This window comes from Pseudorasbora parva, chromosome 3 (genome assembly GCF_024679245.1).
Source record: "Pseudorasbora parva isolate DD20220531a chromosome 3, ASM2467924v1, whole genome shotgun sequence".
In the NCBI taxonomy this organism is placed as follows: domain Eukaryota; kingdom Metazoa; phylum Chordata; class Actinopteri; order Cypriniformes; family Gobionidae; genus Pseudorasbora; species Pseudorasbora parva.
The window spans coordinates 43,767,057-43,791,678 of record NC_090174.1 but is presented as its reverse complement, the minus strand read 5'-3'; the positions used below and the strand labels follow the sequence as shown (position 1 = coordinate 43,791,678).

The 24,622-nt window shown below is 37.7% G+C and overlaps 2 protein-coding genes and 1 long non-coding RNA gene across 4 annotated transcripts in view; 1 reads left to right on the top strand and 2 right to left on the bottom strand.

The window, feature by feature from the left end:
• The window catches only part of abca2 (ATP-binding cassette, sub-family A (ABC1), member 2), an 85,619-nt gene extending 70,376 nt beyond the window's left edge, over nt 1-15,243 (bottom strand). For both annotated transcript variants that reach the window (XM_067439033.1, XM_067439034.1), the window contains exon 1: nt 14,637-15,243. In XM_067439033.1, the coding sequence (XP_067295134.1) occupies nt 14,637-14,702 (66 nt within the window). In that variant the 5' untranslated portion in view covers nt 14,703-15,243. The remainder of the gene's footprint in view (nt 1-14,636) is intronic.
• A 912-nt stretch (nt 15,244-16,155) lies between these two features.
• On the top strand, nt 16,156-24,351 carry zmp:0000001132 (alpha-(1,3)-fucosyltransferase 7). Its single transcript, XM_067440209.1, has 2 exons — nt 16,156-16,341; nt 23,015-24,351. Exons 1-2 carry the CDS (start codon nt 16,314-16,316, stop codon nt 24,079-24,081), a joined length of 1,095 nt encoding a protein of 364 aa, XP_067296310.1. The 5' UTR covers nt 16,156-16,313; the 3' UTR covers nt 24,082-24,351.
• LOC137071984 (uncharacterized) lies at nt 17,205-19,324 on the bottom strand. Its single transcript, XR_010904569.1, has 3 exons — nt 19,090-19,324; nt 17,787-17,874; nt 17,205-17,695 (listed from the first exon to the last, which is right to left on the bottom strand). It is a non-coding gene; the product is annotated as an uncharacterized lncRNA (long non-coding RNA).
• Nucleotides 24,352-24,622: the final 271 nt, after the last annotated feature.

The window sequence follows — 24,622 nt, the reverse complement described above, 5'->3', positions numbered from 1 at the left end:
TATATAACCATCGCGCCTCATTCTCTCACAACTCTTTTTGTTCATTTTAGACTTTATATAAATCGTTTAAGATTGCTCTTATGAGGATAGTCGTTGAAGATATGCCTTGAAGCAAGTCTAAAATAAAACGTAAGCCAGCCACTTCTGTTGAGCGCGCAGTGCTCTGAGATGATGCCGAACGACCACTGAATATGACGTCAGCATCAAACATACGTTGAGAGAGACGGAGACGAAAGATCTTTTATTATGTGCCCAAATGTGGTAAAGCCCATATTTAAACGAACTAACGCGAACGCAGATAGAATTTCAATCAGAATAGGACACCTGATAGTCTGAAAAAATAATACCTAATTTGGAAAAAAATAATACCTCTGAGACCACATTTAACACTTTTAATGGCCTTAAATTTGACAATTTTGATTTATCACTTTTTAATACTTTTTAAAACCCCGCGGACACCCTGAGTCATGATGAAGGTGTTACTCCAGCTGTAAAATGGTCCCAAATAGAACTCGGGCACGCTCGCTTCATTTTTCCTCCAATTTTGCGGTTGAGCCGCACGCACGCGCATGACCCTGCTTAATCGATAAGTCTTATCGATCAAATGTCTTATCGACAATTAATCGATCATCGATTAATCATTGACATCCCTACTGGACAGTGCAACAATGTAATTCAAAGATGTTCATTTGCTTGGCCAATTTCACCATGGACAGCTTTTCTAACTTGGGACAATGTCAAGCAGGCTTCGCTCAGTGTCTGATACTGAAGAAGTGGGCAATTCCAAGTAGTGATTTGATCCACTTCTTGACCCCCTCAGTAGAAATCTTGTTCGGTTGGTTAAATTAGAAATTGGTTTGCGGGGGCACTGCGGTGCAATGGAAAAGGGCACTTTCAATTTCACTATCAAAGGGGCATGGGCTAAAAGTTGTGACTGCTGACGTTATGAGCTAATGTGTAACGTTAATGCTATATGCTAGTTAACGTTTAGGTTGAAGTTCTATTGGTGTAAGAGTTACATTTTGCAGGTTCTTACTTAAAATAAAGACTAAACTTACCATTCAAAAGCGTCCATTTCCAATCTCAAAACAATTGTTTTTTCCTTAAAATGTCTATCTTCATCAGAAACAGGCTATAACATATAAGGTTGGATGCCTAATCTCTCCATTGTCTTGCCAGACAGTAGAGATGTGTTTGCGGTCACTACTGAAATAGGTGAAACAGCCAATCAGAGCAGAACTCCACATTAATATTCATGACCCTTCCAAATAAGGCACAAACAGACCATTACATTCTAGAGACAATTTCTAGGTTTATAAATGGACCTGTAAAACTGTATCTGGACAATTGTTGCCCTTAAATAGCCACATGCACTCTATGTAGATATCAGAGAACAATTTAAAATATTGCTTTAACTCATTCTAGGGCACCTTTAAGCAGCACAATTGTTTTCATCATTTATAATAAGAAATGCTTATTGAGCACCAAATCAGTTTCCAGAAGTCACAGCAAAGACTTCTGGAAACAAGGCTGCTGACAGTGGGCAGTTACAGTGCCATTGTGCTACTGTTACACCTGCACCAACATGACGCTCCTAAGAAAATGTATCATCTTACAACCAGGATACTGAGTGTGAATCGAAGATGACAGGATCAGTTACAAACCCACGGATGTAGAGTGTCTTCCATATAACATTTCTCTCTTTTTGGACTCTCTCTCTCTCTCTAATTCCATTCAGTGTTTTCACTGGCTTGATTAAAGTGAAAATGCGGTCTTCATTCCCTCTGTTCTCTCTATCTAAGTGCTGGGCTGTGAAAGGGGAACATCTTGGCACATGAACACCCTCTGCAGAGAAAAGCACGGAGGAAAAAAAAGGATACTTCAGTCGCCAGTAAAGTGCGAGCGAGCCAGGAATATCATGATTCATTAGCTCAGTGTTTGATACGTGATGCCTGGGAAGAATAACACTAAGCCAACCAATCATAGAAGCCTTCTGGGAACACCTCAAAGTCTCATGAAGCCCTCCCTGTTTTAGCCTGGTCGTTCACACCTCTGAGTAAAAAAAAGCTCAAAAAATGGGCACATAAGCTGAGGTAAAGTGGAAGAGTAGACGGTGGGGAAGGGGAGACAACAACCAATACAACACAGGCCTGCAACACACTCATTATACAGACATATTAATTTTAAAACTTGACCACAGAGAAAAACACACACAAAAAGGTCCCCATGATGCATTTTAATAGCCTGACAAGCCAGACCCACATCAAGATGTTTGGTCTGGAAACTCATCATTGACAGGGCTCAATTCGAGGGGTAAACGGTTGTCTTTCAAACTCCCTCTACACGCGATAGGATAGCGCTACAACCAACCTGAGCAACGAAGGTGGAATGGAGCTCGTTGATAGCATAGGCGGCTGATAGATTAAACATTCGCCGTATCCGGTCGGCTAAACTCCGAACACATCTTCCCTTTATAAGAATGACTTTAGTGCCATTCTTCGTTCTTTTCTCAGAGAAAAGCTTAACTCCAAGTCTTCCAGAGTCGTGGTCAAAGCTGATTCGAAAGACCGCCGTTCGCCAGTTTCTGTTTACTAGAAGCATGCAAGCGCAACTCAGCCGTCGTCATTATGTTTAGCCCACCGACTCTATACACGATGTGATTGGCCCGACCAGAGTTTGGCGTTTACAGCTCAGAAGGGTATTGAGAGTTGCTAGACGACACTCGCGGGCAGATTAGATTTGCTGCCGCTAGGGTGCGTCTAGATTTCTAGGCTAGCATTTTAACCCTATACGACTTCAAACTCGGAAACTGGTGAAGAACATTTAAAAGGTCTAATATTTTCATTACATTTTATGAGAACTAGTCTTTCAACAAACGACACATGTCAGTTTAACAGAAATAATAAAAGCATAATTACTTTTTTGTCCATTCTTTGAATTTTCGGTCTACATCGTCTTCCGTGTCATTGCATTCATGATCAGACGTACGGCTGTATCACTGTCCTTATTTGCACATATACTTCATTTGTGCAAGACGCAATTAAATGTGTGCATACACAGTGCTTGTTTATGTTCAGAGCACTACAATATGTGAAATATGTCAATAAAAACTTGAAACATGCTTGTCTGTATATGATCTATATGATCCACAGTAGCTAATCCCACACTACACTCTTTGGCATGATTCTACATCAGATTCCATGACGTTGCTTCGCTCTTTAACGGGGAAGAACGAATTGCTCAGAACCCCCCCCCCCCCATCCCCCCCCAGAAATAACAACATTTATGAGTGCTTCTAGTGTTTTAAGAGATGTGCAGCCTGTACATATCTGTTCAAATCTCAAAAATGTGTTTTGGGGTTTAATGACCCTTTAACACTTTCAAACCTACCAGATATGTTAGGTTTGGATAGTCTGTACTCCTGTTTAAATGCAGTTACATGTACGTCAATCACTTAGAAGTATATCTAATCCGAAATGTATCATTTGTATTTTTCTTAGACATTGATTAAATATTGTGTAAATATATTTTTTCATACTTAATTTAATTCTAACAATTGTGCAGGTATATTTCTTTTTTTTTTTAAATATTAAAAATAGTTTTATAGTTGTAAATCAATGACATATCATCAATATAACTAATTATTGAAAAGACAAAGCATAAAAAGCTAAATATAATCAAAGCAGTTGAATGACATCCATTTGATTGGACAAGACTGTGACCAATTCTGCAGCCTTTCTAAGTGTATTTCTCTTATTGTCTCCGAGGTATTTGCGAGTTTGCATGACAAATTAAGGTGAAAAGGAACATTTATAATAGCTGAATATTTCATGTTTATCAAAGTGGTAAATATTTCATGAAATGCTTTATACATGAGGACAAAATTATCTCAGGCTGAGAGCAATTGCAGCTAATTTCAATAAGAATGCGTGTCGTTATTCCTCCTGAGAAAAGACTGAATTTGAGAGCAGGAAGAAGAAAGGAATAAAAGAGTTGAAAAAGCAGTTGAGCTGTGGGAAAAGAGAAACTGAGAGCAGTTTTCTTGAGAAGGAGTGAGTGAAGAAGAGACCAGCGAGAGTTCACCCTCCCCATGGTGGCTACATAAGGGCACGTAAAACGAATAATGATGCTGTATGTATTCTCTTTGATATTAACAAAATGCTATTAAAATTATATTCAAAAAATGAATGAAGTGGCACATTCATTTGATAGTGCAAAATTGTAGATCTTAAACTATTAAAGTTGCCATGAAATGGCAGTTGCAAAAGTCTTTTTTTATCATCAAAGAAGAGAACAGATGATGCTGGGAAAGAGGGAAATTATATTAATGAAAGATTATGAGGGCATATGAATTAAAGGTGTCATGAACTGGCTTTTTTATACTGTGGTCTGAGGTCAACTAATGATGTTTGCATAGTTTTTACATTGAAAAATATCATAACTAATAAGTAATATAGAATAAGTAATATTACATATTTTACACTGGTTTTGAGGTTCTCTCCTGAACGCTGGGTTTTGATGGGCGTGCCGCACTGGAGACTTAGAAGTAAACGCCCATGGCTAGGATTGGAGAAGAAGATTTGCATATTTAATGAGCTTCAACTCCCTTGTCAGTTCACAGGAGGGATTGTTTTGAAAGCGGCAACTGGTATAATTCTCTCTCAAAACATATGCATCAAACAAACATGATTTATCTCTCATCCACCCACAATTGATTAAAAAAAATTATTACTTGGCCTGCCCGACCAGTGGATATAAGAGCGCACCGTAATGCGAAGTTCTATTGGTGTAAGAGTTACATTTTGCAGATTCTTACTTAAAATAAAGACTAAATTTACCATACAAAAGCGTCCATTTCCAATCTCAAAACAATTGGTTGTTACTCAAAATCTTTATCTTCGTCAGAAACAGGATCAATAAGATTGGATGCATAATGTCCCCATGATTGACAGTATACGGTAGATGTGTGTCTGTCACTGATATGAGCTGCGCAGTGAAACAACCAATCAGAGCCGAACTCTACATTAATATTCATGATCCTTCCAAATAAGGCAAAAACAGAGCATTATTTACATCCTAGGGACAATTTCTGGGATTGTAAATAGACCTGTAAAAACATATCTGGACAATTTTAACCCTTAAATATGTCACATACCCTATATGTAGATATCGGAGAACAATTTAAAATATTGTTTCAACTCATTCAAGGGCACTTTTATTATAACTTTGTAAGATTGTGTTTATTGAATGAGTGACAGTTTTTAGTGATTATAAAGTATATTACGCTTCAATACATATAAATGAGGGATTCACTCGAAAAATGTGATGAATGACTATGAATAACTATGTGATGAATGATTTATTAGTTATAAATCAGTCGAAATCAGGCACATAATGTCAGGATAACACGATTCATGGCTGGATGTCATAATCCATGGATCACTGAATCTTTGGTAAGTTGTAAGGAACACTATATCGAACCTAACCTTTAGTTTAAACTGATAATTATTTGCTCTATACTCGTGTTTTCCTCTATTAACTCCAGTCACGCAGCAGCTCTTTAGCATGCCAGCCCCGGCTGAGGGGGCGTTCCGGCGGGAAAGTGACGCCGATGCATACCCTCTATTACGTCATTGATTTGAGAGCTCTTGTTTGCTGGGGCTGGTCTATAAAAGCTTATCTTTGACTAAAAGGGAAGTTTTCAGCTCCGAAACATACAGGATGTTCTTATATTACCAGGACTTTTATATATCAAAGGCTCAAGGGAAAGTTGATTTCTCAATGCATCACCCCTTCATCATTTATGATAAATACTGCAATATTTCATAAAAAAAAAAAAAAAAGAATTGTCCATTTTGATTTCATGGTAACTCTAAGGGAATCAAGCAATCTGTTCATGTTATATCAAATACATTCTCACACTTACACAACAATTGTAAACATATTAAAGAGCAGACTTTCTTTCTTTGTCACGGATAACAGGTGACTCACACTGCAGAAGAGCCATCTATGGAAGAAACTTACACGCACACACTGCATGTTGATATCCATCATACAAAAAAATCTCAGAAACACAAAAAAACAGATCAATAAGACCATGACACTGTGACACTGTTTGATGGACGGCTTTGATTAATTTCTCTCATTTTCCAAGAACTGGGGTAGGTGACAGTGAGGGGGGAGCTTTTTGAAGCATTTAAAAGACAAATGAAGCAATGAAACAGGGTTGGGATTCTGTACTGTTGTTGAAATTAGAAGTACTTGTACTGTGTTTCTCATACATTTTTGGGTGATGATTAACTGTCACACAAGATAACTGATTTAAATGTCACAATTATTTTTAACTGAAATCTATCCCACTACACACAAACAAGGATCTAAACAGCTTTAAAAAGTAAAGTATATTTAACAATTTATGTTTAGTATATTCAGTATATAACAAAATATCTAATGCATTAAGTACTATGCACAAGAAGAATGAGGAAATGTTATTACAAAAATAGGTCCCATTTTTTATTAGGTGGCCCTACTATATGCTTACATCAAAAAATAATAACTTATTGCTGTTCATATTGTATTCCTGAACACTTTTGCTGCTATTGAGGTGGGAGACGGGTAAAGTTGGGGACAGGTGTGGTGGTATGGGTGGCATGGTTAAGTGTAAAGAAAGTGTCAACAGTGTAATTATAAACGTAACTACAGAAACGAATTAAAGATATAATTACATGCAGGCCATTTTTTAAATCTAAGTACAATGTAAAAACATGTACAAAATAAGTGCATTGTATCAAATTAATAATTTACATGTTAGTACATAGTAGTTAAGGCCACCTAATATAAAGGGGGTCCCAAAAATATTATCAAAACTTTAAAGCTACACTGTGTGATATTCTGCCCCATCTAGCGGTGTAAAGGTGTATGACCATCCAGTGAATAATAGTTTCTGTTCCTCTCAATTTTTTTATTTTGTTTTAACTCCTACGGTGGCCGATTTAGTCAAAGATTATCATGGCAATCCCCCTTTTCACATTCGACACGTGCCATCGAGTGTTAAAGCGCTAAAGGCAAAGCTTGAATTTATAGGTATGTCCCTCTTTGGCTAATGTACTTTCAAGATGGAGGAGCAACATGGCGACCAGCATTCGAACCCCTCACCCGTATGTGTTTTCAATGGCATATTATAAACTTACGAGAATACTTTATTACTTGAAAGAAGTAAATATACATTAATGAGCACATATATCTTTGAAAGAACTAAGTGTTTTTAGCTAAGAATAAACTAAAAAAGTTACACAGTGTAGCTTTAAAGGTGTCATGAACTGGCTTTTTTATTTTTTATACTGTTGTCTGAGGTCAACTTATGACGTTTGCATGGTTTTCACATTCAAAAACGTCATTAATAAGTAATAGGCACTGGTTGTGAGGCTGTCTCCAAAACGCTGGGTTTTGATGGGCGTGCCGCACTGGAGACTTAGAAGTAAACACCCGCAGCAAGGATTGGAGAAGAAGATTTGCATATTTAATGGGCTTTTGCTCCCTTTTCAGTTCACAGGAGGGATTGTTTTGAAAGCGGCAAACAACGTTCGAAAGGGGCTCACAAGATGTATTTTTTAAATAAACACGTTTTTTATTACTTGGCTGCCCGATCAAAACCACACACACGCGCGCAAACGATCTTCAAACACAACGGAGATCAAGAAATAAATATTATTTTACTATCTAAGATTCCCCAGCCTGTCGACCCTTCTTATACGTCATTGATCAGAGAGCCTCGTTTTCTGGGCCCGTTGTCTATAAAAGCTTATCTTTGACTAACAAGGAAGTTTTCAGCTCTGAAATGTACAGGATGTTCTTATATTACCATGACCTTTTATATATCAAAGGCTCAAAGGAAAGTTGATTTCTCAATTCATCACCCCTTTAATCATAGGTTGGGTAGTTGATGCGACATGCAAAATGTATTGCTTTTAATTTTGACTACTTCATAACTAACTTGTTACAGTAGGGTTAGGAATTTAAACAAATCTATCATATTAAATATTAAACTTTACAGAGCATAACTTCCTTATTTAGACATTATAAATGTTTTACCATTTACTGTTCTTTTGAACTTCTTTTTTTATTCATCAAAGAATGCTGAGAAATGAATCACAGTTTCCAAAGCTATTAAGCAGTACAACTACTTTCAACATTAATAATATGAAGAAACGTTTGAGCACCAAATCAGCAAATGATTTATGAAGAATCATGTGACACTTAAGACTGGAGTAATGGCTACTCAGAAATTAAGCTTCCATCACAGACAAGTTGAAGTTCTGAAGGTTTTTTTTTTTTTTTCATACAGGGCCATGGCCAGAGTATGGCCCTGTATGACTTCATAAAGGGCGGAGTTCCTTGTATGGGCACCCAGAGCGAGAGCAAGAGCACATCCATGAACGATGTGCTCAGGTTTTCTCGGGTTACAGAAGCCATCGGCTGCGCTGTCATTTTGTTTTTAGACCACAAAATCAACAATGTCACTAAAGAAGTGTGTTTTTGGTTGTGAAGGAAAGATAACCTTGTTCAGCTTCACAAATAACCCAGCATTAAGGAAACAGTGGATGCAGTTTGTTTTTCCAGAGCAGCAACGGAGTTCTGCAAGTGTGTTTGACTGTTGCTGGTCAAGAGTCGAAACCGCAGGCGGTGAGTGAAACTGCATCAAATGTCTGTTTCTGGTTGCCAAACGGTGTGGCACTAAGTGTGTGTGTGTGTGTGTGTGTGTGTGTGTGTGTGTGTGTGTGTGTGTGTGTGTGTGTGTGTGTGTGTGTGTGTGTGTGTGTGTGTGTGTGTGTGTGTGTGTGTGTCATCTACTGCATGCCCCTGGATGTGTTTGGCTGTTTTCTGAAAGAATCAGCTTATTGGTCTTTTATAAAATATGTTAAAACTAAAGACTCTTTGGAGATATGAAGGATGACATACTATATTAGGTAATCAAGATTAACATGAGATTGGCAGAAACTGTGTGTGTTATGTACCCTTTAAAAAGCAGCTTGTGATGGCATAAAGATAAAGTCAGAGGAAATATGGCTGTGTGCTCTGGCATGAGAAAAATAACTATTTTGGTAAAAAATGATTCAGAATGATCCAGTTATGATCTAGAACTAACCCAGGTCTCTCCATCTCTTTCTCTCTTTGCCCCAATTTATGGTTCTAGCTTGGTTTTTACAAGGTTAACATTGGTGCAATAATTATAATTTAAGAGGGACCGTCCCTGACTCTGGGCACATACTGTCATTCAATTAAGGTGGGCACACATTGTGGGGCTTAAGGGTCAGGGTTTTAAATTAAAAGATTGCCTCACAAGTTCTGTACTCCACAATCCCTTTTTCCAGCCTCATTTCATTTCTATCTTGTCTCATGTCTCCTTTACGTCTCTCTTCACCTTTTGCCTAGAACACACTCTTTCTAAAACACCCATTTTCTCACTGGATCCTCATTTAACACACTGCCCTACCTGTCCTCATTTCAGTCTCCTCTCTTGCTTCAGCACATTATTGGCTTTCGCTTGTCAGTGCCGCAGTGGCAAAAGACATTTACGTCCATCAACTCTCTCCTACTCAAGTCCTGTTTCTCCTGAAAGGCTGACCATTACAGTACTTTCCTCCTGTAGCTCTCTCCCTCATTCCTTCTCTCCTCCAGCTCATGTTTATTTCATCCAATCTTTCTCCAGTGCTGCTTTTCTCCCTGGAGTACAGAGATCTCAATAATTCAGCAGGCTGTCTGAGCTATGCTGGGCTAGCAGGACACCTATCACTGGACACGGGGAACTTTCAGTGCCCCACTTACTCCATAAGCAGATAGATAATCATCAATATCGCTCCAAAGCACTGCTTTCTACTGACGAGATCGGTATGATCTAAACAGCCCGTGAACATTGACGTCATCTTCAGTGCTGCTTTTTCATGCAACCAATGGATGAGACACAAAGCTCCATTGTTACACAAAATGTTAATAACATTCATGTCACAGTTATCCTACTGTAGTAAATGTTACTTCACACGTCATTTCAGTGTCCATGCACTGCCACACAAACCGTTTAACATCTAATCACATTATAATCTTGCACATGTATAAATATTAACTAGATTTGCACACACCAGTGCTCGCAAACTATTAACAGCTAATGTTTTAGGGAAGATTGTTGCCGTTGGTCTGAGGTTCTCTTGATTTTGGTCGCTGTATAAAAATTATAACGTGACAGTGCCATTGCAGTGGGCAGGTGCTGTGTGTTTCTGTAGATGCAGGACAGAAGAAACCAATCACAATTTAACAGATGTAAGAAAAAGTATATGTTTTTGTATAATATTCCTGTTGGAGGCCAGTTCAACACCTCATACTCGTTGCTGTGCTCCTCAAACCATTCCTGAACCATTTTTGTTTTGGGGCAGGGTGGTCTATCCTGGTCTATTCATCTATCCTGCTGAAAGAGGCAACAGCCACCAGGAAATACTGTTTCCATGAAAACATGTACATGATCTGTAACAATCCTTAGGTACTGTAGGTGGTACGTGTCAAAGTAACATCCACATGGATGGCAGGACCCAAGATTTCCCAGCAGAACATTGCCCGAATTATCACACTGCCTCTGCCAGCTTGCCTTCTTCCCATAGTGCATCCTGGTGTCATGTGTTCCCCAGGTAAGCCACGCACCCGGCGATCCACATGATGTAAAATCCCCATACGCAACAAACTGCGATGCATTGTGTATTCTATCTATAGTACCTTTCTATCAGAACCAGCATTAACTTAAGAAATTTGAGCTACAGTAGCTCGTCTGTTTGATAGGACCACACAGGCCAGCCTTCGCTCCCCACGTGCCTCAATGAGCTGCAGTTTTAGAGATGCCCTGACCCAGTTGTCTAACCATCACAATTTGGGCCTTGTCAAATTTGCTCAAATCCTTACACTTGACCATTTTTCCTGCTAACACAAAAACTTTGAGGACAAAATGTTCACTTGGTGCCTAGTATATCCCACCCACTAACAGGTGCCATGAAGAAGAGATAATTGCGTTATCCACTTGAACTGTCATAATGTTATTCCTGATCGGTGTATATGATTTGTTTTGCTCTGATGGAGGCTTACTCTCAAAAGGGGCTCTCTACTGCAGTATAACTTTAATGCTTGCTGAATCAACAGTCTTTGAACATTTAATATTTCTCATGGATCTTCCCACTTAATTTTCATCAAAAAAATTGAGCCCTGCAGTTTGCCAAACTCAGATTAAATTTCTGCCAAACTAGTATCAAAGCCCACTGACGTACTCTCTTATTCCTCACAACACTGACAGAAAGTTAATGGAAAGAAATGTGCAATACCCTCATCTCCACATACACAAACCGAATTTTTAATGATAAAGAGTATCTGCATTTCTATTAGTGAGATCACAGCATAAAACCAGCTCACAGAACACATCCTGCGATTCCATTAACGTATAGTCTGCATGCTCTCTCTTGATGACTGTCCAGTTATTAAACTGCTCTCTATCTTGACTCTCTCTTTCTCGCTTTAGCCATCTATCTGTCTCTCTTTCCATCTCCGTCTCCATAGATACGCAGACAGTTTTGCCCGTCCCTGCCTCAACCAATTGTTCAGGGATTGAAGCTTGTAAGTAGGTCAGCCTGTGTTGCACTTGGCATAAGGTAAAGGCAGGCAGTGCATTAAAAGACCATTTTTTGGGTTAATATTCATCTAACCTTCAAGCAGGACCTGTAACACAATCCATAACACAGACTCTATGAAATTAGATTTTTTAATGATGGGGTAGGAGGTGGAGGTATTATTTTGTTAAAAAAACAACAGCAACAGTCACCTTGTCTAGTGGGTGAGAGGGTTTAATCCAGACTGTGACTACAACAAATGTGGCAAAAATAAATGTGTAACATTTAAAATTGTATTGGTATTGCGCAACAAATAACAACAAATGGCTCTTATGATCTTATTCTTTTTAATGAATAAGTCTCTTTTAAAAATCCAATAACTGACTCATTAAATGAACTTCAGTAATGAAGTAATTACTGTGATGTGTTCATTTCCGATTGGTTGTTCATAAGATAATATATTGCTAAAGTTACACATTCTGAAAAGATTTTCTTATTAAAATTACATAACTTTAAAAAGAAAAATTATTAAAAAAAACATACAACCCAAGTACAATAAGATAATCAATGTGACATCATCAAACTGGAAAGCAATTTTATACTAAACATAATTAGGAAATCAAACCAATGGCATCTTTACACAGCCGAGTTAAGGCTGCTCTGTGCCTGCTCAAAATTCAGTGTAAAGATGCAAAGCTGCATAAAAGCCAGACTAAATTAAGCTTACACAGACCCTTGTGTGTATGACACCTCTTAGCACCATACAATAGTCTATGTAAAGACCTAAATGGCACTCCAGAAATGCTTCTATGCCACATTTGCACTGCAGTGTAAATCTGGAAATATTATTGATAAAAGAATTCCAATTTAGATTTAATTCACTGCAAAAAGAAAATATTAAGTCAATGCACAGCACACTTTTTACTTTATCTAATTTAAGTGATTCTTTAAGTCCTAGTATCAGGAGACAGTGGTTCCTTGGTATTTTTTAGACCCATTTATGCTTATAAATATTGTTATTGTGTTACAGAGAAACGACAGTGGGATCCAGACAGCTGAGACAAACAAACTGTAAGGGATTTTATTGAGCATAAACACATCCTCATCGCCAAATCAACATAACGTAAGTTTTAGACTACAAACATCAAGATAATCGGCCTACATAAAACTTATAGCCACCAACTGCATCCCCATCAACTGCATTTTGTAATCAACACAGACTGGACGGTAAATCATTACCTCAAGTCTAAATCATAAAAACACATGATTCACACCGGTGCACTGCCTTTGACAAACATCTGCTGAACACACCTGCACTCCACCACTGTTAAACCACAACCACTCTTGACAAAGAGCTGACAGCAGTAACCAATAAAGGCAGGCAGCCAGTAGAGAGCTGAACTCACTGGACCTGATTCATTTAGCATCCACAGGACAGAGCAGGCTGAACCTTTTGCTGACTAGCCACTTCCCAGGGTCCAATCAATCTACAAAGCCTTCAAACTCCCTCTGAAGGGGACCTATGTGATCAAACCAACCCAGTGACGTAACTGTTACTATTCTTACTGGGGTGATCCTTACCTCTAGAGAGCCTGACGTCTGCAAACGTGAGCTATTGTAAAATGCTACTGCTTCTAAAAATAACAATGGAGCAGCAATGCTTATAAAGATAGAAACAATGCTCAAAACTCCAAGTAGTGTTGCTTTCCTCCTAATTGAGTGTTAGGAAAAGCCACTTGAGAGCCCACTTCTGTTCAATACCAGATTTGATTACACAGTTGCAGATAGCTGATATGATAAAGATAATGATATAATTTAAAAGCACTATTTAAATGCTGCAACATTTCCTTATACAATAAAAAAATGGCATGACCTTTATATAAATATTTTTTTAGTGTATCACTCCCAGAAACCCTAAGTAATCCAAGTTACCCCGAGTTATCTCTAAGACAGTTCTTAATGCTAATATTCAATATTCAAATGTAACATCTAAATGAATGTTGTCTATATTATAGTTCATTTTGTATATGAATACTTAGCCACAGTGTATATTTTTCTGTGCACTGTACATTGTATGTACAGTGGGGTCTAAAAATCTATTTTGCATATTTATAAAAAATATTTTCCCAGTACAAATTATATTAGCATCATATTACAGTGAACTTTTTTTTTTAATGAAAATGTATTTTTGATCTAAAGTTAGCAGCAAAGATTGCTCTTAATAATAATACCTATTATATTTCAGCATTTACATAAATGTTTTTCTCTTACAACTGGGCACAAATGCAGTTTTTTTTTTTACCGTTGCAATATTACAATCCCACGAGGATTTATAAAGGTTATTCTGCTCTTACAAACGTATAAAAAATAGGCCCCTGGAGATAAAAAAAAAATAGTACAAAACTGCACTATAATAATATTTTCATTTAGGGTCAAGTAGATGGTGAACGCCGCTTTAGTCCTTGAAGCAGCAGGCTCGTGTTTCCTGGTAGTTAAGGCCATAACGCAGACATTTTGCATATTCAGGTGAACGTTAGGAGGGGGTTGAAGTTCATCTGATTCAGTACACTATTATTTTCTCAATATCAGCAGCAGGTAACAATATATCGCCCTGCTAACAGTTTGCACCTCAACTTGCCTAAGATGTGTGGTCAAAGTGGAACTAACAGATGTTGTAGGCAACCTGTTAGTTTCCTAACAACCTGTTAGTAGGGGATCGACTGTCAACACAACTTCCTTTAAGCTGTAGTTCCGCTCACGTTCCAGCGGATGAGAAAATTAAAGATTTAGGCTAGATCAATGAAGCTGTGAAGCTTGAATAACATATTATTTGCCTGTGTGTGTGTTTAGCAATACCTCAATCAGTACTGACACCCGCCTTCTCGTGCATCACTAGCGATGTTCAAACAAAAAACCCATTAGGGCCTAAATAAAATAAAACGAAAAAAATGCAAAAACAAAACAAACGCGATGCGTGTTAAACAAAGGCATTCTTACCGGTCCCCTCCGTTTTAAAGTCACGTTCTTCCACAGGAGAAGGTGTAGCTGGTGAAGAAATCCCATTTTTCGATGAGTTGGAGATTGAAGTCGCAAATTATGATCTATTCATCACAGTGTTGTTGTTGTTTTGAGATTCCGCGTTATTTGCATTTTGTCCTCCCCGGCGTGTGACAAAGCCAAACATCCTGAAATAACAGGGCTGGGTTTGTGAACAAACTGCTCTTTTGGTAGCAGCAGATATTGATATTCGCATCTCATTAAGCAGTGGGCGGGTACCCTGTCAGCTTCAGCCAAACGTAGCGAACGAACGTTTCTTATTGCTATAGTAACTTAAGCCAATTGAGCGCGCGACCGATGTGTCAAATAGATCAGAAGCGATTTTTATGGTAATCTAGCGGCTGCCTCAGCTGGATTACTGATGCGCTGCCGAATCCTCATCATTCTGCGACGCTGGGCTATTTATAGAAACCCCATCGATGTGAGAACATTTTAATCTCCTCATCTTTAGCTTTACTTCTGGGACTGAGGTAAATCCCTCCTGGGTGGACACAGACTTATCCGAGATCACATTTGTGAGGCTCTCGTGGGTCGCATGAAGTCGGTGATCTTTAATCAGTGTAGCATACTGCTATGTTATAAAGCGAATTACCCTTGAAAAGAGTTTGAGAGTGAACTAAGCGAATAGCACCCTCTGCAGCATGGCACTGGGAAAGTAGCCTGTTGGAAATAAATAACACGACTAACCAGTTCCTAAAGGCATCACGATTTGTAAAGAGAAAACATGACATATCTTCCTAGTAACAACCAGTAGACACGCATAAAAGCCAGATGTTCTAGGGGCAACACTGTGAGAGACCATTACTGGGGGAGCTATATTACCAGCTCTAGGTAACGAATCCTTTAAAAGAGTCGTTCACGTTACCGTCAATATTCTGACTATGAAAATAGCATATTACTCGCCTTATCTTTATATGTCAGAAATAGTAATATTATTAGTAAGACTATTAGCAGGTCACCTAGGGGGCCTCCAGCTGGAGGGGGCACCAATGAGTGCATACTAGCAGGGGTGTCTAAGAGACTCACTGCAGACAGAGCCATCACCTCCAGCCCCTTCAACTCCCCCCATCCCCTAACCACACCTTACCTTACCCATAACCCTATCTATCCACCCATTAAACAGGTTAAGCTCCACCCTTGAGCTCTGATGCTCTGCAGCGAGAACTACTTACTTGGAGTCTAAAGGAACCCTGTTCCAACATTACACATTTTGGATATCTTCCTCACCTGACCCATTAATTTCAAGTCTTGAAGTCTCTTTTAATGCACTGGTGGTTGTCATGTGTTTGATTAGAGAGTTTGAAAAGAGTTTTGAAGAGATGAAGAGTTTGAAAATGTGCGTGGCCCTGTGCGAACTTGATGTGCAAAGCCCGGGGGCGCATGAATCACGGGCACAGGCTCAGAGCATTATTGTAAGTTACTGTATACATTTTAAACAAGCAGAATATGAGCAGGATATGAGAATAACAAGCAGGGTGGCATAGCCACCCTGAAAGATGATTGCTGCCCCCACTTGGTCCCAAAACAGCACTGGGCAAGAGTGTGATGCAAACAGAGTACTTTTAAATTTGGTTAGCACACTTGAACCAGCTAACAGCCGTGTCCGAAACCTGGAAAATGCTGCGTTCAGAGGACACATTTCAAGGTAGGAAGGCATCATGGCCACATCCAAATCTAATGTTAGCTTCACTTCCTGTCTCACTGCCTATAATATTCCACAATCATGTTCATGTGCATTCCATTTTTGACCAACATTTCCACTTATGATGTCATTTCTAGTGAAAATTACTGTAGTAAATATTTCTTTAGTTCTCAACAATGATCTATTTTGCTGTAAATCCTTAAACTGTTAGGCCCTGTCCCAAATGGCACTCTAAAGCCTCACAGTCTTCCTCTGAGTCCACACTTTCATAACTTAATGTAGCTTTGACAGCCGGAAGGAAGTCCGCTGCATAACCCACAGCAGCTGCGGGCTCGGCAGAAGTGCGCATCGAAGGCGCATATTGACCTCAAAAGCACCCTTCTGAGACCTAAAATGACAAATGGGACACCCTGCGCAGTCTTATGGGCTTAATGGACACACAGCAAAAAACATGTTGGGAGATTTATCACCACGGGTGTTAAAATTATCACTTTCCGGGTGAACATACAGGTCCGTCTTTGCTAGTGTTAAAACAACACTGACGAAAGTGTTCGTTATACAAACACTGTGTTAGTGTTTCTTTTTAGTCACTCAAGGTGTTGAGAAATGTATTACTCATAAGTGTACATTTAACACTTTATGGTGATTAATCTCACACACCCAGTGTATTTATTGTTTATTTAATGTAAATACTTAAATACTAAAATGGCACTGTGAATGAAATTTAAAACAATTTATATATATTATTTTATTTTTTCCCCAAAAAAATCAAGTGACTACAAATTTATTTGAATATTTATTGAAATTGTAATATATCAATTCCATTACATTTATGTATTTGGCAGACACTTTTATCTAATGCGACTTACACTGCATTCAATACCATTTTTAATAAATAAAAAAAAAACATTTTTGTCAGTTCTTGCTTTCGCCGGGAATCGCTACAGTAAAGCCATTGTAGTCACACATACAATTGAATAAAACAATTTCTTGTTATACTCCAATGCTATAACATCTTACCATGATAAATCTCTACTGCGTTTCAAACAAGATTAAACAAAGAAACATTCCTCAAGTAATGTTTTAATTGAAAATACAAAAATTCAACATTGTATATATTAAATCAACCTTAATGTTAAAAAAACTGTCTGGTTTGTAATTCATTCTGATAAAAAATACTATTCCTTTATAAATTAATACATTTACATTTGGCAGATGATTTTATCCAAAGAGACTTACATTGCATTCAATGTACGCATTTTTACATTTTGTCAGTTCTTGCTTTCCCAATTCATCGATCCCACGATCTTGGCGTTGATAGCGCTCCTCAAAATGATCCAAACACATAGTATCGTTCCTGTTAAAGAGACACATTTGGTTAAAACAAACACATTAAAAAAATCTAAGATATAAAGTTTCAAACATCTTCATCAAGCAGAGATACTTACATAGCCTGTCTTCCTTTCAGGATCGTTTAGGTTTGTAGAGTAATAATGCCAAGGGCATACATAGATTGTGGCCTTAAGTGATTTCCTTCTGCAATAATAAACAATATTCCATGAAACAAAAATCCTCCAAAGCAGAAAGCAAACTAAAAGACTCAAAATAATCAGGTCACTTTGTGTTTTACTTCAGGTTATCTTTATACCAACACATAGCAAGAAAACGTTATATTCAAAACATGAGCACTACTGTTACAGATTTACAATACTACAACTAGAAAAGGCTAGAACTAAGTTGTACAGAAAAAATCGCGCATGGAAGGGCACTAATGCATGTCTGCTCAACTAATACAAAATAAGACGAAAAATGTCAAATAGTATGAGTGTGCAATGTCGTGGAATGTATACGTCAAAACTCATTTCGGCGTGCATATGATACGCACTTTATGGCGTATATATGACACGCTCTCTTGGGTAGGTTTAGGGTAGTGGGGTGGGGGGTTCGTATGTATAATACGCCATAAATTGCGTATCATATGCACGCAAAAAACAGCGTATCATATGTATACATTCCACGTACTCGATCTTGAGTTTCTATATGACTGAAGCAGTTCATGAAGAAAAGCGTGTCCTACGATGTTTTCGACATTTTGGAGCGCTGTACAGAATGGTCGGCGTATGTTATCAAAGTACAACGAGAAGATTGCTAGAACACACAGAGCATTTCACTCGCAAAATGTTGCAGTCCGATCAGTATGCGCAGCGCCGACAATGATGGAGCGCGCTATCCGTGGGTGCTCGGCCAGGGATCGAGCCCCGGCGTCACACAAGGAAAAAAAATTAAGAGCAATTAATTCATTCGATTAACGTCTGCTTTCTCATTTGAATGACATTTCAAAACACCAGAATTAACTCGTAGTTACGGGGTGAAAGATATAAACGGTCTTATAAAGGTTGGAAGCCCTAAAGATACTTAACGTTATGCCAAATGAGAAGAAATAACTATCCAAGTCCAGTGAGTTAAAAAATGACACATAATGTTAATGCTGCTACATTATTACAAAATTAATACAACGAAATTAAGTCACTTACGTAAATCTCGTCCTCCATTAACGAATTTAGTGTGTTAGTGGGGGTTATTCAGTTATGTTAAACTGAATGGCGGATCAAAAGCGCGCTAAATTTAAACTGAGGTAAAAAAAAAAAAAAAAAAACGCTAAGAGTTAAGTCATCCACATCGGCTACGTTACTCATTATACAAGCTCATTAATAAATCACAAGTTGATAAGATAATAATACTATACTATACCTTGTCCTTGTAACCGTTGTGTGTGCAGGGAAATCCATAAAGATGGAGAGACCGAAGGATGAGCTGGGAAATTTAAAATGCTCTGCACATGCGCAGATGTTGATTGTTAACACCCAAAGGAAACACTGTGCTTTATCACCCAAAGGAAACACTGTGCTTTAACACTAAACAAGTGATAAAGCATATAATATTTGTAAATTAACACCAGATTTTATCACTAGATGCCCAACACCAGGTTTTTATCCCTCAGTAATTTGCTGTGCACACACGTAGTTGCATAGTCGCATGAAGACCGAAAGTGCACATGAAGTGTGCCATTTGGGACAAGGCCTACCACAGCCTTAGAACACTGTCTAAAATCAGTTTCATGAGGTGCTTTCATGGACAAACACTGCCTTACAAGTCATTACCTGATAAGGCAGTGAGGCAATAAGTCAGCCGCTTCGTTTTTCGGATGGAGCCTGTGGCCCTGTCCCAAATGGACCACTTCATGTGCACTTTCGGTCTGGTGGACTTACAATGGCCACTGTGTGTGTGTGTCCGCAAGTCCACGAGACCCCAGGGTGTCCTCTTTGTCATTTTTGGTCTCAGAAGGGTGCTCGCAAGGTCAATATGCGCCCTCGATGCACACTTCTGACTCAGAGGAAGACCGTGAGGGTTTAGGGTGCCATTTGGGACAGGTCCTACATCTAGTAAGACACTAGCTGTGTCTCATTTCATTTAATTTTGAAGGCTGCATCCTCGGGAGAACACATCCTGTGAAGGATGCAGTATACGGAGTGTCCTCAATCAGAATTAAATGAGATGTCCTTTGTAGGTAGTAACTGCCGTTACTTTAAAAGACAACATCTCCGTTTGCAATAAAAGAAATTGAATGCTACCACCTCTTTAGGAACAATAAAAATGAAAAAATCTAAATACTTAGAATAATGATGTTTATCAACATTTGTTTACCCTTCAGACAGTAAATGAATCAAATTTAAGATATTTTTCATTACAAATCATCAGTATGAGTTCCTGTACACAGCACTAAATGTCCATTGCGGTTTAGAGAGCAGCTTGTGGTTTTCTGTCTCTTAAGCACAAATGTTTCTTTGAACACCTTATATTAAAATCCTTTCAGTAATTTCTGTAAAATATCTGAACCACGTGTAAAATGCTAAGTGTACAGTTTTGTGTAATGTCACTGAGGCAATCTTGCCTGCTTTGTACCAAAAGGGGTGTGGCTTTTACACGTGCAGGGTGAATCTTTGCACCACAGTTGATTTCATGTGTCCATAATTCGCCTGCCAACAGGCGGGGCAAGACCGGATACACACTTTCTCTATATATATGTAATTCGCCTACCAAGCAGTCTTACTTCAAATTCATTTTGCTCCTGGACTCTCAACCCAAGGCAAGTACGTTATTTCATTGTGCCTGTTATTATGTTAGAAAATACAATAAAAAAAAGTTTTTTTTATATGTAAATTATTTAGCTTTATTTTAGTATATTTTAGAAAAGTGTCATTTTTTTGAAGTAAGAAAATACTTTCTTTTGCTATATAAAATGCCAAATGAATCCAACTCGCTGTAATATTTGTGAGAAGCGTTTTTTATGGTAAAAAAATATTTGCAGTTTTTCTGAAAACAAACCCTAAGTGATGCAAAGTGATAATTGTGTTATGTTGTGGATCAATTTGACCCGGTTTGATTTTTAAGTTGTCAGAAATATCAGTTAACTGATGTTTTTTCTTTTCTTTTTTTTTCTTGAAATATTGTTACTTTTTCTCATTTAGGGTCATGAACATGTATGCAAAGTTTTGACACATACACACAACATTACTATTTTCTAATTTTAATGTTCTAAGGCAACTGTAGAGACCCAAAATTATAACATTTATTGGTTATATTTGGTTATTTTAGGTTTTAACTAACCTGTGATGCAAAATTGGCTTTTTTCAATCTACCGGTATCTAAAATACAATCTAACCTACATTGTGAAACTGTGTGACTTTTTCTCATTAAGGGTCATAAACATGCATGCAAAGTTTCAAAATGATGATACTTTGTAAAATGTACATACAGGAATGCAAATACACTTTTGCTGTTCGTGGCTCAGTTTGACTATACAGACAGCTATTCAAAAGCTACTATACAGACCCAAAATACAAAACACTTTGTTGTATGCCAGAGCAGAGCTCTGTCCTGAACTCAAGTCCTGAAATGCCAATGTCTTGCTGAGTTAAACAACTTTTTATTTTCAAAGTTTGTAAAAATAAAAAGTTGTTTTACCTGTTAACTGTCTGTCCCACTTTTTGAGCATAGACTTGAATATTACTTTTCTAACTTATATTGTTAGAAATCTTGAATACTTCAGTGTACAGACTTAAGTTTGTTTGTTTTTTAAAGGGAACACTTCACGTTTTATTGAAGTAAAAAAAAGTTGTATAAGTAAAGTTTAAGTTTATGAAAATGTAAAATATGTACCATATAATTTTATATTTTATATAAAATATACATTTGACAAAACATGTTCAACTCTAAAACTTCAAGAAAAGCAAAACTAAATATCTGAACAAGTTCTGTGCCAAAATTTAGGTTGATATCTCAAAAAAAGACCTTTTCGTAAGATTCCTTTTTGCACAGTACCAAAGTTTACTACTAGATGACATGGAGACTCCACCAGTGACCATATAATGACACTTTGATTTCCATATGGTTTGAATGATTTTTCCATACTTTTTAAAATATCTTTGAAGTTGCCATCCTATTCAGAATTAGTTTGGGCAGTAATTTAATATTTGATTTGAATTCAATCTCTATAATGCATATAAAAACATATGGAAAGAGTCAGAGCATGCGTCATATTTTGGCATTGCATCAAAAATAAAGAATCTATCGCTCTTTATCTTGCTCTGTCATTTCTTTTGTAAAAATAAGTCACCAAATATGAAAATTAGAGTCTGAAAGCTTTTAAATGCTATATAGTTTGTCAAGATTTCTTTAGGTTTAGAGTAGACTAAGATCTTATTGTTATAAATGTTATGTGTCGGGTAGGAGCAGTCTTAAAAAATAGTGGTTACAAATATTTTTATAAATCATAAATTTAGAAATTTATTCTTTGTAATGAATAAAAAGTATTTATATTAAAAGTTAATTGTTTGTACCTGATGGATTTTTTTGTTGTTGTTGTTGTTGTTGTTGTTGTTGTAATAGTGTGATTTCTGGGGAATTGTATTGAATCCAATTGGGGTCAATTTGACCCGGACCATAATAAATGTACCCAAAAATCAAACCGTGCACAAGGTTTAAGTGTTCCTACATGTTCACACCATCACATCACAGGGTTTAGTCACTACTTTCAAAAGGAAGAGACTAAATAGATTTTATACTGTCTGATATCTGATATGTCTGATATGGCTTCCTGTGTCGTTCAGGATCGAGTACAAGATCTCTCTCCTTACCCACCAGTGCATCCATGGTGATGCTCCCTCCTATCTTAAGGAACTCCTCACCACACAAACAGCCACTCGTAACCTCCGCTCTGTTTCGCTGTATCGCCTTAAAACTCCCACAGCCAATCTCCGTACTATGGGAGATCGGGCCTTCTGCTCTGCAGCCCCCAGTCTGTGGAATGCTCTCCCTGACCACCTGCGGACTCCACAGACTATAGATACTTTTAAGCGTGGTCTTAAAACCCACCTTTTTAGCAGAGCTTTTAATTGACTTGCTACTTCTTTATTTTATTTTATTTTTTTAGTTTTATTTATTGTATTTTATTAATTTACTTATTTATTTATTGTTGTTGATTGTTTTTTTTTAATTCTGTAGCACTTTGAGATTTTGTTTAATATAAAGTGCATTATAAATAAAATTTATTATTATTATTATTATTATTATTATTATTATTATTATATCTGTAATCACTTCTTTGTCTTCACAGTTTCTGCAATGCGATTATTGAAACAACATAATCAAGCCCTCTTTTGTCTGTTTGGCTTTATACTGCTCTACAATTTTTTATCCTGGAGTAAAAACATGCTGCTCTTGAGTCAGATTGTGACCAGCGAAACAAAAATTCCCGAGCATAACATCACCATCCTCCTGTGGTACTGGCCTTTCGGAGTTCAATACAGTTTGGACAGAGGCATCTGTATGGACGAATATGAAATCCCTAGATGCTTTCTGGAGGATAACCAATCTATTTTCGCACAAGCAGATGTTGTAGTCTTCCACTACTATGATCTCTGGGCTGGTCACTCCAAAATTCCTTTCTACCTTACACGTCCACCAATGCAAAAGTGGCTTTGGTTATCATTGGAGCCTCCCATAAACACCCACAACCTTAGCAACTACAACGGCTTGTTCAACTGGACAATGAGTTATCGCCGCGACGCTGATATCTTCATGCCATACGGAGAACTTGTTTCTAAAAAGACCAATGCCACATACATCATTCCGAAAAAGAGAGACTGCCTAGTTTGCTGGGTTGTCAGCAATTACAAAGAAAACCAGAGTCGTGCTCTAATTTTCCAGCAACTGAAGAAACACATTCCAGCAAATCTGATAGAAGTATACGGTCAATGGTCCAAGCGGCCTCTCTCGAACAAAAAGCTGCTGTCCACGATATCTCGATGCTACTTCTACCTTGCCTTTGAAAACTCAGTATCTACAGACTATATCTCGGAGAAGCTGTGGAGGAACTCCTTTCAGGCGGGGAGCGTGCCAGTGGTGTTTGGCCCACCCAGGAACATTTATGAACGATCAGTTCCACCGGAATCATTCATCCATGTAAATGACTTCAGCAGCATTAAGGCACTGGCTACTTTCTTAAGTCAAGTGGCTGCTGATAGAGAGCGTTATGAATCTTATTTTAGATGGCACCATTACTATGATGTCAGAATGTACACAGACTGGAGAGAGAGACTCTGTAATATTTGCATGCATTATGACCGGCTCTCTAAGCATAAAAAAGTGTACAATGACCTGTACAGCTGGGTCAACAGCTAACCCTACTTCTTTCATATTTTGTTATGCTTTTGTGAAAAAGTAACATATAAGTGTTTGAAAGAATATTAAATTAATTTATTATAATAATAATAAATTGTATTTATATCCTATTTCAAAGTTTGCATTCTCAAAAGACTTAACACTGTCGCCATGCAAATGAACGGCCAGAACGCAAGTAAATAACGAATCATTTTTTACTACGGAAATAAATCAATCAAAAACTTTCTTTAGCTGGACAATAATTTTTTTCTAGGACAATTTTTTTTTTTTCTGCAGCCAAAACAATCTCTCTTCCATTAGTATCACTGTAAAGCTGCTTTGAAACTGTAGTGTAAAAAAGTGCTATATAAAATGAAGGTGACTTGACAATACCTACTGTTATGCCTCCCTGTTATGTCTTGGTTTGACATTCCCCTTGTTTGAATGCTGAATCCGAAATCGCCTCAAATACGACATTATTTACGGGGGCAGCCATTTTCACGGTGTCCGGTAAAAAATGCTGTGTTAAAAACAACCCAAGTTAGATTGAAAATGGACAAAC